The sequence below is a fragment of the Leptonychotes weddellii genome, chromosome 11 (genome assembly GCF_054177405.1).
Source record: "Leptonychotes weddellii isolate Sample4059 chromosome 11, ASM5417740v2, whole genome shotgun sequence".
Taxonomy (NCBI): Eukaryota; Metazoa; Chordata; class Mammalia; order Carnivora; family Phocidae; genus Leptonychotes; species Leptonychotes weddellii.
In genome coordinates this window covers 43,005,783-43,020,364 of record NC_138379.1, presented here as the reverse complement: position 1 = coordinate 43,020,364, position 14,582 = coordinate 43,005,783, and the positions used below count along the sequence as shown (strand labels likewise).

Below are 14,582 nucleotides of genomic sequence, written 5' to 3'. Positions count from 1 at the left end.
GGGGGAGGTGGGCTGCAACTAGGTTATTACTTTAAGGGGAGGTAAAAGCAAATGCAAATAGCTTCTTTAGAATTTGTTTGGAGGGCCAGGCTAAGCATCTCTTCACCCAGTTTGATCTGGAATGACAAAGTTATTTGCCCAGGTGGAAAGGAGATACCTAATAACACCCAGGGTAATGATGTATTTTCCCCTGTACCCAGCTTCATGACCTTCCCACCAAAGCTATGTGCCTACCTTCGCAGAAGCAGGCCAAACTTAATTTGCACGAGGGCTTCAAGGACCTTATTCTATCCACCTCCTGTTAACATAAAAATTAACGTGCATGGGTAACATCTGTTTTTTATTGATTCAATCAATATATTGGGAATTTAGCAGCAAGTTAATGGCAAGCAGTTACAAAATCTCCTATTTTTCTACATTTAAAATAAGTTGTCTTAAATACTCTATAGCAACCTAAAATCACAAGAACACATGTGAATGGCTGAAGCGCTTCTGCTGTTATGCCTCTGGCAAGTTTATTAGTGATTTCCTAACAAAATCTTCCAGTGCCAAGTGCACATAATTATTCGGAACCTCCACTGCCATATCCGGCTCTCATTTTCTCCTACAAATCATTGTGCCTAAATATAAGAATCTGAAGGAAAACTGAGCAAGCATGCCCACCGCCTTGCTTTGAGGGCCTGTACTCCTCTAAACAACTCTCGAAAACCCCTTGGGTTGGTTGCGGCCACAGCCTGCCATGGAGCCGGGTGGCCGTTGGCCTTTAACCGCGGGCTGCCGGGGACGGGCTTGCCTTCGCGGTGCAGCTGGTGCAAACACATGGCAGGGCTCAGCAGGGCTAAGTGGCTAAAGGCTCCTCCTGGTTCTGTCCTCTCCCCTCCCATTGCCTTGTCTTAGCGCCAGCAGGAGCAGCTCTGTGTTTGTACCGTGCATCAGTGAAGGACACTTAGAGTTTCTTTTTGGTTCTAGGCATGGCACTGGATTTGGCAATGTATTTGGTTGCTGTCCCTTGGCTTGAAGTCATGGGGGATTTCTCTGGCTCTGCCTTGAAGCCACCTGGAAGGTGTCTGCTAGATGTGGAACTTGCACACTTCGTGTCCAAGTTGTCCGCGTTTTCCTTCTTGCAGGTCACAGGGAATTTCTTTACATAAGCCGTGGACTGGAAATAAAAGAAAAGGCCTGGATTAACTTTCAGACAGGAAGCAATAGACACCAATTCAAAGAAGCAAGGGACCACAAAGTTGCCCAGGATCTGCAAGGTGGAGCGCTCTCCGAAGGGGAGACATGATCACACCACAAAGCTGCTATTAAATGCCAGAGTAAGGTCCTTTATTTAGTGCCTTCAAGAAAAGAGGCTTGTTTAGGGTTCGGTGTAGCGCAAACTAGAGGCACAATTTCAGATCGTCTGCCACGAAAAATCAAAGTAAATGTCTACAACATGTGCACAGGGAAGTCGGCCAGGACAGAACCGTACCCACTGCATCTTTACCAGATTTCTAGGCCGGCTCTGCCATGCCGTTCTCTGTGCTAACTCCAGGGACTGGCTTCTAATCCCAGTCACTCCACTCGGGCAGGTCCATGGACCTCTCAGAGTCTCGATGCCATGCGGGTAAACAGGGACCATGCATTAGCACATTTCCCACGTGGGTTCACTCTGAGAATGCACGAAGATGGTGGCCGGTAAAGTGCTTCTTTAAAGTACAAACCAAGTAGGAGGGATCTCAATAGGCAATTGTGTTTTCTCAGGTCACCTCAACCCATGGCAGAGGAAATGGTCTTCAATTCTGCTGTCATGAGGGAAGCAGAGTCCATTTTGACCTTAGACCCATTTTAGAAGTGATCACTTCTCCTGAAATGAAGGCGAGCACAGAACAGAACAGAAAAGAGCAGAGAACGTCTTAGGAGAGGGGGACACAGCAGGGTGGGGGATGAGACACGGGAGAATAGATGCAGTAGGCCTCACGTACACAGAACCGTCTGGAAAGGGCTCAGATGTTTAACACTCTGGTGAATGCAAAGTTACTCTACATAGGAGTTGATAATCAGGTTAGCAATTTTCAAAGGATGTGAAAACATTACAGGTAACACACTACAAATAAACCTGGTTTCTTTGATCACTCAGGCTCTTGTGATACCAGTGGCCATGTTTTATACACGGTAGTAGGCACTTAATATCGATTTGCCCGATGAACAAGTGACCTCCCAGGGCCCCAGCAGAACTTCAGGTCATTTATGATTTTGGACAGCTATATTTAGAGAAAGAGAAAAGCCACCTGACGTGTGCTGTATTGCCGACAGCCCTGAGGTATGTGCCTCTTCGGAACATCACTCGTGTATGGCTTCATAACAGTGTATGCTAAGTCTCGAGCTCGTATATTTGTAGATTGAAAAATTAGTCTACATTTGGAAATGTAAAAAAGTCCTTTTCTCCATAGATCTTTTTTCCCAACAAAATTTCTAGGTTGCTTCCACGTGTATTCCTTCACGAAATAGAAAATACTGAAAATGCATTAGCATTCAGCCATACAGCCTCTACCCTCTCACTGAGAATGTCCACGTGCCACAACGGGGTGAGAGTCAACTCCCCCGATGTTCCCACGTCTAGTGGAGAGAAGCTGCTTTGTTGAATGCAGCACTGATCCCTAAGACAGGAAACCTATCTTGGAAATTTCAATTCATGAAAGTTTAATTCACTTGACATACAAATCCTATTAAAAGGCGAATCTCAGTGTAACCTTCTCCCTTTTGACATTTCCACCTTTTGAGCTATCACCCAAGTAGTCGAGGAAATGTTTTTCAACGTGTCCACTACAACTACTGTTCTCTAGAGTAGGAACAGAGACTCTGGCGTTTTCTTTTTAATGCGTGCAAATTCATATCTATCTTAACACTTCCATTCTTCTCCACGGTTCCATTTGTTAGTGGACTTGAGTCACGAAAGTAGACTAGAAGTTGCTTCAGCAGGAAGAAATACCCAGAAACAGTCTCTGTGGGTGGGGGTAGTGATGCAGATTAGTTTTTCCAAAATCACTAGAGGCTCTGGTATTTTCTTCTTGGATAAGATATCTTAAGATAATCCTCAGGATTTCCTGGCAAAGGGGAAGGGAAGAGGAAACTAAACCAAAATGTTTGCTTACTTCAGTGCAGAAACATGATATTTCTCAGTTTCATTCTTGAGCAAGATGAGGAAATGATATTCCTCGGCCACATTTCTTTATTTTATTTATTCATATCCAATTTTAGTGATATATTTTTAAAATAGATGGCACACCCCCATGATTTAATATTCACAGTGTTAAAAATCTCCTCCCTGCTTCCCAGTTAACTCAGCTCTGCCCCACATCAAAGACAACCAATATTATCAATTTACAGTGTACATTTCCAGAGAGAGGTCATGCATCTTCAAGCAAATATTAAGTGGAACCAGACTGAATTGGTAGTCATTTCTGCAGGTCAAAAACAGCCTAATAATGGCAACTGCATATGGTTCAGTCCAATCCATATGTTGACATGCTTTCTTCTCCCTTTTTTTACACAAATGGTAGCCCCCTATAAGCACTCTTTTACATCTTGATTTTTTTCAACTAATGATTATCTTGAGGATCCTTCTGTGTCCATACGTAAAAAAGGGTGCTCATTCTTCTTTTCGGCAATGCAGGCTTCTCTTGTTTGAAGGGACTACAATTTATTTAGCCAGTCCCTTCACAGTGGGCATTCAGGTTGTTTCCAAACTTTTCCTAGTACAAATAGTGCTGCTGTGAATAATCTTGCACTTGTGTCATTTTGTGGGTGTGCAAGTATGTCTACAGGATATATATTTTAGAAGTGGGACTCCTGGGTCAAAATATAGATGGATTTGTAGTTTTCAAAGCTACTGCCATATCGCCTTCCACTGCAGTTGTACCAACCTATATTCTTACCAGCAACATATGAGTGCCTGTTTTCTTATTTCTTTCTCAATTTGGTATTTAATACATATTCAAATTAATACAGTCATCTATATTTTAATTGAACTCCAAGTTGGCCTAAAATTGGTTGCACTGAAACAAATCTCAATATTTGTTCCTTTACTCTCTGGTGACATCAACGTAAATCTACTCACCTTTATGCGAATGTTTATTGCAAATGCTTAGAAGCTTCTGTGTGTATGTGTGTACCTTGTAAGATGTGTTGTGTGTGTGTGTGCGCACACATGTACACTTTACCATTTCTCTTTGCTAATTTGCAGTTGCGTTAAGTTTAGGATGCCACTGTTCAGGAATCAGAATTGTAAGAGCTTTCCTGAAGACTCTCAGTCTCCCCTCTTAAATATCACCTCACTGAAACTGTGCTCTGATGTTAACAAAACATGGGTGCAGGCTGGCCCTCATGGTGTCTGTCCTTCAGACTGAGCTGTAGCTTTCTTCACCGAGAGCCACGCCTCTCATCTCCCTGAACACAAATGGCCAAGGCAAATTCCAGCTTCTAGGCTTTTCTCTAGGAATATAAACAAATCTTTTTTTTTTTTTTAAAGATTTTATTTATTTGACAGCGAGAGAGGGAACACAAGCAGCGGGAGTGGGAGAGGGAGAAGCAGGCTTCCCGCGGAGCAGGGAGCCCGATGCGGGGCTCGATCCCAGGACCCTGGGATCATGACCCGAGCCGAAGGCAGACGCTTAACGACTGAGCCACCCAGGCGCCCCGGAATATAAACAAATCTTAATGTTTCAGGGATTTCCTCTGCAGGTTACAGGTTATCTAAATTTTAGGTTTCTCTTTTTCTTCTCTCATAGTTGAGGGGATTCCTCAGGGATCTATGCTGTCACTGATGCAATTTACAGTTTTGTAAGTAACATGACAGAGAAATGAAAACTGAAATTGCCAAGGTTATAGGAATTACTAAGATCTTCCAGGTCATAAAAGGCAAATAGAAGGTGAGGATCTCCTGTAAGATTGCACAGAGGGGGAGGAAGATGAGAGGGGAATTTCAATATTCCGGTCTGGGGGAAAAGAGTCTAAATGATCATTATGAGATTGTTGGCCATCATTATCTGTCCAAGACAAGGATCTACAAATCACTGTAGATTGTTCTCTGAAGATACTGGCGTAACATACCATTCATTGCACAGTGATCAAGAAAACCTGGCTATCATCAGAAAGCATCTTAGAAACAAAGAAAAAAATCCTTCTATCCTTATATAAAATCATGAAGAATTCATACCTGAAACACTGCAATCAGCTTGAACAGAGATAAAGGAACCAGAGAAGGTTTACAGACAGGTTACTAATATGATTAATGGATGGAGGTTTCTTTACAAGAGAGCTCTTCGGTCTAGAAATATAAAGACTAAGAGGACATATATAATCACACTCTGTAGAATGCAGAAGGGGAGAGAGCTCAGCTCTGTGGAGCTAGACGGTGTCTCTGAGTGCTGCAGTCAGGATGGTTACACTAGGGGCTGGCCCAAGCAACATTTCAATTGTTCCTCAGCCTTGACAGACTCTTACCACTTGGGACGGTTGAAGAATAGTCAGCCCTACTGGAGGCAGGATGATGGAAAAGATGACCTTTCAAGTTTCCTCCAGTTTCATCTCTTAGTAACTCAGCACCCTTGGCCTGATTTCTCCAGCTCATATTATTCATCTTGGAAAGGGGCTCCATGTGTGCAAGGGGAGATATGTAACAAGAAAATTGGGCTAAATACACATATTTCATTATTCACTGGCATAACTTTAACCTGATGAACTCATCTGGTGATAATGGATGCAAAACCTGTAAGCTCTAGGCATATCCCTGCAAGTTAATACCAGTACATGATTACTAGAAACTGTTACCATTTCTCTGAATTTTGAGTAAAATACATGCTATTTAAGTAAAGTGGTTTATCACCATAGCAACCATTTCTAGAGTCACACATTCAAATTATAGGCCTGCACAAGGTCCAAGTGACAGAACATTCTGATACAAGTTTTCAGCTCCAGCTTTGCTTGCAATGGTCACCCACATTCTCTCACATTCCTATGGTTTTCAGAAGGAAGAAGGAAGGGAAAGAAAAACGAAAGGGAAGAAGAGTAATTAACTTCCAGATATATAGAGTTGTTTTATAAGGCTACCTACATAAATAGCTGGGCCTTGTAGGGAGTTAATGAAAATAAAATCTAACTTGCAAATTAGAGAGATATAAATTTCTCTTTTCTTTTTTAGTTAAAGTACAATTTACATCCAGTAGAATGTACAAATCTCAAGTGTACAGTTTGATAAGTTTTGACAATACACAGACCTGTATAACCAACACCCCAATCAAGAAATAGAACAACTCCCTACAAATTTCCCAGGGGCCACATCCCACTCAACTCCTTCCCTTCCTGAAGCTACCAGTGTTCTGATATTTTTCAACATAATTACTTCTCTGAAACTTCATGTAAATGAAACATACTGTGTGTACTCTTGTGTCTGACTTCTTTTGCTTAACATGTTTTTAGATTGAAATTTATATTGAGATTCTAAAAAAAGAAACTTTTACTGAGATAATTATAGAGTCTCATGGTATTACAACATATGTTTTTGAGATTCATCCATGTATTAATGGTTCATTCCTTTTTATTATCAAGTAGTATTCCATTGTATGGATATACCACAATTTGTTTATCCATTCTTCTAATAATGGATATTTGGGCTGTTTCCAGTTTGGGGCTCTTTATACATAAAGCTGCTATAAATATATCCTACAAGTCCTTTTTTGAACTCAAATTTGGGATTTATGGATAAATGATAAGTAAATGTTTAACTTTATAAGTAACTGCCCAACTGTATTCCAAAGAAACTGTACCATTTTGCAATCCACAAGCAATATAGGAAAATTCTACTTGCTCTAATATTTGCTAAAATATGAACTTGTCTTTTTAAATTCTGGCCATTCTAGAAAGGATACAGTGATGTATCATTGTAGCTTTTCCTATTATCATTTGCATTCTCCTGATAACTAGTGATGTTGCATATTTCATATGCTTATTGCCTATTAGTATATTTTCCTATCTGAAATGTCTGTTCAAATCTTATGCATATTTTAAAAGTGGAGTTGCCTTATTATTATTGAGTTGTAGGAACTGTCTCAATATTTGGGAAACAAGTCCTTTGTTAGATACATCTATTGAAATTTTTTTCTCCCCTGTCTGTGGCTTGCCTATTCCATTTCTTAATATGCTTTAGATGAGAAAATGCATTTACTTTGAAGAAGTCCATTTGATCTGACTTTTTAAAATGCTGCCTGGTGTTCTAAGAAATCTTTGACTACTCTCTGGTTGGAAGATATTCTCCTACGTTTTCTCCTATGAGCTTTACAGTTTAGCTTTTAGATTTAGGTCTACTACCATTTCAAACTAATTTTTGTGTACAGTGTAAGCTGGGGGGTCAAAGTTCATTTTTCCCCATATGGATATCTTATTAGTTTAGCACTATTTACTGGAAAAACAACAACAACAACAACTATCTTTTCCCCTATTGAATGGCTTTGAAATCTCTGTCAAAAATCAGCTGACTACCTAAGGGTGGGTCTATTTCTAGATTGTATTTTGTTTCCTGGATTTGTCTATTCTTACATCAATACCACATTGTATTAATTACTGTAGCTATATAGTAAGTGCTGAAACCACGTCATGTAAGTTCTCCAACTTTGTTTTTTTGAGCGATTTTGGCTATTCTCGGTCTTACATATTTCCAAACAAATTTTAGAAGCATCTTGTCAATTTCTAACAGAAAAGCAAAGCCCTCGATTTTAATTGGGATTGCTTTAAAGTTATAAATCAGTTTGGGGAGAATTGACATCTTAACAGTATCAAATCTTCCAATCCATAAACATGGTATTTCTTTCCAAATATTTCAGTCTTCTTCAATTTCAATGTGTTGTGGGATTTGGTATAAATATTTTACACATATTTTGTTAGAGTTAAGACTAAGTATTTTATGTTTCGTGATATTTTAAATGGTATTTTAAGATTTTGTTTTTAATTATTCATTGTTAGTATATCAAAATACACTTTATTTTTGTATACAGATCTTGCGCCCTGAAAACTGTTTAATTCACATTTTGTAGATTCCATGGGATATTTTTGTACACAATCATGTCATCTATAAATAGAGAGTTTTATTCTTCTTTTCCAGCCTATATAATTTTCTTTTATGTGCCTTGTTGCATTGGCTAAGATCTCTAGTACAATATTAAAGAGAAGTAGAAATGGGCTTCTTTGCCTTTCTCCTACCTTCAGTTGGAAAGTGTTCAATATGTCACCATTAAGAATGATATTAGTTTTGGGGTGTCTGGGTGGCTCAATTGGTTGAGCATCTGAATCTTTGTGTTGGCTCAGGTCATGATCTCATGGGTTATGAGATGGAGCCCCACATCAGGCTCCCCGCTCAGCAGGGAGTCTGCTTAAAGATTCTCTCCCTCTGCTCCCCGCCCCCCACACTTTCTCCCTCTCTCTCTCCCCACTTCAAATAAATAAATAAATCTTAAAAAAAAGAATGATATTAGCTTTAAAAAAAAGAATGATATTAGCTTTAGAGGAGATTTTTTAAATATAAAAATCCCTTAATATATGAAAGAAGTTACCATCTGTTTCTAGTCTACTACTCATGTTTGAGTGTTGAATTTCATCAAATGTTTTTTTCACAATTATTGAGATAGTCATATGGCTTTTCTCCTTTACTTATTAATATGGTGAATTACATTGGTTGATTTTTGGATGTTAATCCAAACATACATCCCTGGAATATACTGTATACTTGATCAAGAATGTGCTATTTCTTTTATATATTTCTGGATTCACTTTGCTAATACTGAGTTTGAGATTTTTATATCTATATTTATGAGAGATACTGGCTAACAATTTCCTTTTCTTATAATATCCCTGTCATATTTTGGTATTAAAGTTTACTTGCTTTATAAATGAATTGGGAAATATTCTCAAGAATTTGTGTAACAAGCTTTCTTTTCTGCAAATATTTAAACAATTAACCAGTGAAGTAATTTGAGACTGAAATTTTCTTTACTGGAAAGTTCTTAATTACAGATTCAATTTTTAAAGTAAATATAAAATTATTCAGATTTTGTATTTTTGTATATCTGCTTTGATGTTTTTTAAAGAAATCTGATCATTTCATATAAATATTCTAATTTATTGGGACTAAATCATTCACAATATCCTCTTGTAGGAAGGGTACTTAATTTGTTGTTCTTTTCCTAGCTTATTGAGATGAAAGCTTAGATTCATTATTATTGCTATTGTTTCAAGCAGTCAATATTATTTTACATTTATTCACATATTTACCCTTGCTATTGCCCTTCATACCTTCCTGTAGTCAGGATTTCCATCTGGGGTCATTTTTTTTTTTTACTTTGAGAAATTTCTTTTAGCATTTCTTATAGTAAGAAATGTTGGTAACAAATTCTCTCATCTTCTACATACTTGAAAATATTTTTTTATTTTATCTTTATTTTTGAAGAAAATTATCACTAGATATATAGAATTCCAAGTTGGCAGTTTTTTAGTTTTATTTTGCACTTAGGACTTCAACAATGTCACTCCATTGTCTTCTGGCTTCCATTATTTCTGTTGATATATCAAATGTTGCTCCTTCAATGGCAATGTGTTCCTCACCACCACTCTCCTAACCCTGGACACTTTTACAATTTTCTCTCTCTAGTCTAAAGAATTAGGGGACAGAATTCAAAACAACCAGAGACACAAGAAAGTAATGAGGAAATCCCTTAAAGGAGATAGCCAGAGAAAGGGCATCCTAAATCCTACCCAGCCAAAGAGAAATGAACTGACCTAAGATTTGAACTGCTGGCTAAGAGACAATTTGCCTCCAACCAACTACTTGCCTGCCAAAACAGAAATATCAACACTTTTTGGAGGAACATAGTCAAATCCAGAATCAGCACAACATAACATTTCCAATGTCTAAGATACAATCCCAGACTACTCAACAGAAATAACAATCAATAGAGACAGACCCTGAGATGACCCAGATGTTGGAATTAGCAAACAAGGATTTTAAAGCAGTTATCATAACTATTACCAATGATGCAAAGGAAAATATTCTTTGAGGAATAAAGGAAATCTCTGAAGAGAAGTAGAAATAATAAAACAGGATCAAATGGGGATTTTAGAATATAATACCTAAAATTAAATATTCACCAGATAGGTTTAACAGAGAAATGGAGACTGAATCAAGCTGAAGGGAAATGATACCAGATGGAAAACTGGATTTTCAGAAAAGAAATAAGAACATCAGAAATGGTAAATACCTGGGTATATATAACAGACAAAATGTCCTCTTAATTTCTTGGAAATATATATGACTATTTAAAGCAAAAATTAAAACATTGTTTTGTGGGGTTTATAATTATGTAGCTATCATACATGTGACAATTATAGCCTGAAGGCAGGATAAGAGATGAAGAGACCCAAATTAATATATGTGGAATTAAAGCAATATTTGTTATAACCCAACCCAATGGGTTGGTTCTCCATAGGGAAAAAATACATAGCATATCCTAACAGCTATAGTCCATAAGGGGAGCTGAGCAAAAGCCAGGCTTGGGAGAGGAGGGTAATGATTTGAAAGGTTTCACTAATACTTCCCTTCAACTGTGGAAGTCTGGCTAAGCTTGTGGTAAAACCTAAGCCTTACACAGAAGGATTTGTGTAAGGGACAAAATCCTATGAATCCAAACTAGCATTGGCATTATAAAAAGCATGAGTCAAAGAACAACATGTCAAGATTCATCTTAGCATGGTTATTTGTACCTGTATTAGTCACCTATTGCTGCACTTATACTACAGTGTTTGGGAGGTCCCTCAAATCACCCCCAGGTTCCATGATTCATTAGGAGGATTCACAGGACTCAGCATATAGTTGTACTCATTGCTACAATTTATTACAAAGCACAGTTAGCAAAGGTAAGAGGCACTTGAGGTGAAGTCCAGTAGAAACCAGGCTCAAGGTTCCAAGGGTCTTCTCTCAGGAGTCACATAGAATGCACTTAATTACCCCAGCAATGAGCTGTGACAACACATGTCAAATGTTGCCAAGCAGGAAAGGTCTTAGAGATGGAACCCTAGGTTTTTACTGGGAACTGGTCATGTAGGCAGTCTCTGCCTAGCACCTACCAAAATCCCAGACCCCCAGAAGAAAAGCAGGTTGCAGCATAAACTGAATTGTTTACATAGTTTAGGCAGAATGAATCATTCTTAATCAGATAATGATAGCAACCAAATCCAAGTTCCCAGAAGCCAGCCAAGGGCCAACCTTGCAAGCAGGCCTTTTCAAGGTGAGCAGCTTAGGTCTGCTATGTTAACGCTTTTCTGTACAACTACGTGACAAATGACTATAAAAGTCTCAGTTAGCTGTAGGGGTTGGCCATGCTAGGCTAGACCAGACTTCAGGTTTTGTATTAGAGTCAAGTCTGTTCCACAAATCTCCATAATTCCAGGAACTGTGGCTCCCTGCAGGCATGTTCTTCTCAAAGCAGATAGCAGAAATACAAGAGAACAAGCTAAATCACACGAACACTTTTAAGGTCTCTACTTACATCTCACCTCTTAACATTCTATCAGCCAAAATAAGTCATACAGTTCAAACCAACACTAGTGGGGTGAGAAAATATCCTTCCTTCATCTACTCTAGTAGGGAGAACTGCAATGTCACACAGCAAAGGTTGTGAATGTACAAATCACTTACAGAGAGGGATTAAATAATTGGGAAAAGTAATCTAATTTACCACAGTATCCTAGGGACCTCACGAAACTCAGAGGGCAAATGAGGTTGGAAGCATCACCTTATCACCTTTGAAAATGATATTTCTTGGTTTGTTCATACCCAAAAGGAAATATACCTCAAGGAGACTTGAAGCTGACAGGAAAGAAACGTGCAATTTTTGTAATAGTCTATGCAAGTTCTTTAGCAATATAATAATAGAAGCAATAAAGCTAACTTTAAGAAGTGCTTACCATGTCAAGAATGTCACATGCATTATTTTATTTAATCCCTGGTTGATACCATCACTATTCCCATTTTATAGATGAGGAACCAGAGGCCAAGAGGTTTGTCCAAGGTTATAAAGCTTATAAGCGGTGAAGCCAGGATTTGAATACAGGCAGCCTAGATCCAGAGCTTGTGCTTTTAACCATTATATTTTAAGTGCATGCCAGATTGCAAGGCTTCAATATTGGACTACTAAAGTGTGCCAAAGTTGTGGAAGCACCACCAAATTTGCACATGATTCACATGGGCTCAGAAAGCTAAGGTTTAATTTGTCAAGAGAAGAAAATTTTTATCCTACTCAACAAAAATACCAAGAAAACCTGACTCTTTCTCATAGAAATATATCAACATACCACAGTTCAACTGTTTAATTTCAATGTTCTTTAAATTCAAACATTTCTTGTCTTTAAGGAACTGCTACATGAATACATTTTATTGATCAAAATAACTTTTCAAAGTTTCTAGGCAACCTTGAATATCTACTTCCTAGATGAAAGTATCTGCTACATATACTGTCTCCTGTGACACTGTAAAGGCCACGTTTTCAGTGGAGAAAAATGATCACAAAAGGAAACAATCAGAAAAATCTTCCATTTTCATTAAACAAGTACATTCAATACTATGTTCAATAAATAACAATGAAGAAGTATCTCCTTTATGAAGCAAGAATTCTGTAATGCAAATATACATCCAGAATTTTTAGTCCCTCCCTCCACGGTGATGGGAAAGTGCACTTTAATTACCAGACATTCATTTCTCAGTTGTTTTCTGAGCTTAATAAATAATGAGAGTATTGTACTACTTATCAGAAATCACTAAGGACATAACGTTAAAAGGTATGTTTTTGCAATAAGCAATGGTCTGCCAAGCATCTCATTTGAAGATGAGTAAAATGCTGTTGTAGGAGTTGAAGTCTTGGGTCTACCTGATAGAATGGAGTAAGAACCCACTGTGGGGAATTTAGAGGGTTACTAAAGACACAAAACATTACCTAGATGTACTCAGCCTATAAAACATGAAATATACACAAGAGGACATTTCTACCTTCGAAGAACACGATTACCCAAATTAGGCTAAAAATCGGAAAGAAGAAGAAAAAAAAAAAGGACATGGCCAAATGCCAACTATTTGATGACAAGTCTAGAAGAGTGTAGTGTGATACCTCAGTCCAAACATGAACAATGAGGAGATGCAGACTATATTTTTCTATGATGACCACAGCATTTGGAACGAAGGGATGGTTATTCAGTGACAGAGGAAAATGCTCAGGTCAAGTGTTTTGATTTTGTTTATAACAAATCCTCACTTTCTCTGCTAGTCTTCCAAGAGCTCTGCCACTTAGCCAAAAAGCATGATGACCCTGGCTTGTAAAAAATACAAAATCAGAGCTCCAAATGGATTTCTGAGATTCTCCGGAAGAGAGAACCATGATACAATGGAAAACAGGAACTGATGGCAGATTTCCACTTAAATTAAAGCCAAATTTCAAAATCTTTAATGGAAAAAGAATTTACTTAATTTGTTAGGTATAAATTATTTATGTTATCACATCAAATTGTTCATATAATCTAATTTTAACATCAAAATTTTCCCCATGGGAAATATTTTAATATTCATAGAATAATTTTAATAAAATTAAAATTTCACTCTTAAGAATATTAATTACTATGTGAATCCTGTGTGGACTCAAGAGTAAAGGGCAAGGGGGAGCAAGATGGCAGAGGAGTAAGAGACCTGGATTTCATCTGGTCTCAGGAATTCAGCTGGATAGGGATCAAACCATTCTGAACACCTACGAACTCAACAGGAGATCGAAGAAAAGAATAGCAACAACTCTCTGAACAGAAAAGCGACCACTTTCTGGAAGGTAGGATGGGCGGAGAAGTGAATCCGAGGCGATATTCGGGAGGATAGACGGCGGGGGAGGGGGCCTCTGTTGGCCGCTTCTGGCAAGTGATAGAGCCACGGAGCACAAAATCGGAACTTTTAGAAGTCTGCTCCACTGTGGGATGTCGCTCCAGTGGCTAAGCGGGGGGTGGAACCCTCGTGGGACAGTGTGGTCTCAGGACCCTCGGGGGTCACAGAAAGACCGGGGGTGCCTGAGGGCAGCAGAGCTCCCAGGTATCAGAGCGAGGAAGCCGGCTGCAGAGACGGAGCCAAGGCGCGGGCTCTCAGCTCAGGGTTGCCATAAACCGTGATCCGCGGCACAGTCGGGCCACTGCTCCTCCAGCAGGGACCCAACAAGCGGCAGATCTGGGGAGACTCCCCTTCCTCCCCCGGGAGGAGTGGCCCAGGAGTGCACCGCAGGGATCTGCTGGGTTTGGAGACTCCACACCGAGTCAGGTGCCAGAGATAGAAACGCTTGGTCACAGGCCCAGTGAGCACAGAGTGCGGCCGGAGACCGGGGAGATAGGAGTGATTGACAGCTTTTCTCTGGGGTTGCACTGAGGAGTGCCCCGAGTTCTCGGCTCCTCTGGGGCGGAGATTGGGAGGCCACCATTTTCACTCTCGGTCTCCAAAGCTGTATGGAAAGCTTGCAGGGAACAAAAGCTCC

The 14,582-nt window shown here is 39.1% G+C and overlaps 1 protein-coding gene across 11 annotated transcripts in view; it reads right to left on the bottom strand.

Annotated features, from left to right (window-relative positions):
- Nucleotides 1-299: 299 nt before the first annotated feature.
- Nucleotides 300-14,582, bottom strand: part of STK33 (serine/threonine kinase 33) — a 130,714-nt gene continuing 116,431 nt past the window's right edge. For 9 of the 11 annotated variants that reach the window (XM_081798638.1, XM_081798636.1, XM_081798634.1 and 6 more), the window contains one exon: nucleotides 301-1,159. In XM_081798638.1, the coding sequence (XP_081654764.1) occupies nucleotides 947-1,159 (213 nt within the window). In that variant the 3' untranslated portion in view covers nucleotides 301-946. Of the gene's footprint in view, nucleotides 1,160-14,582 lie in introns of all 11 variants that reach the window. The other 2 variants (XM_081798639.1, XM_081798640.1) reach the window with 1 other exon arrangement.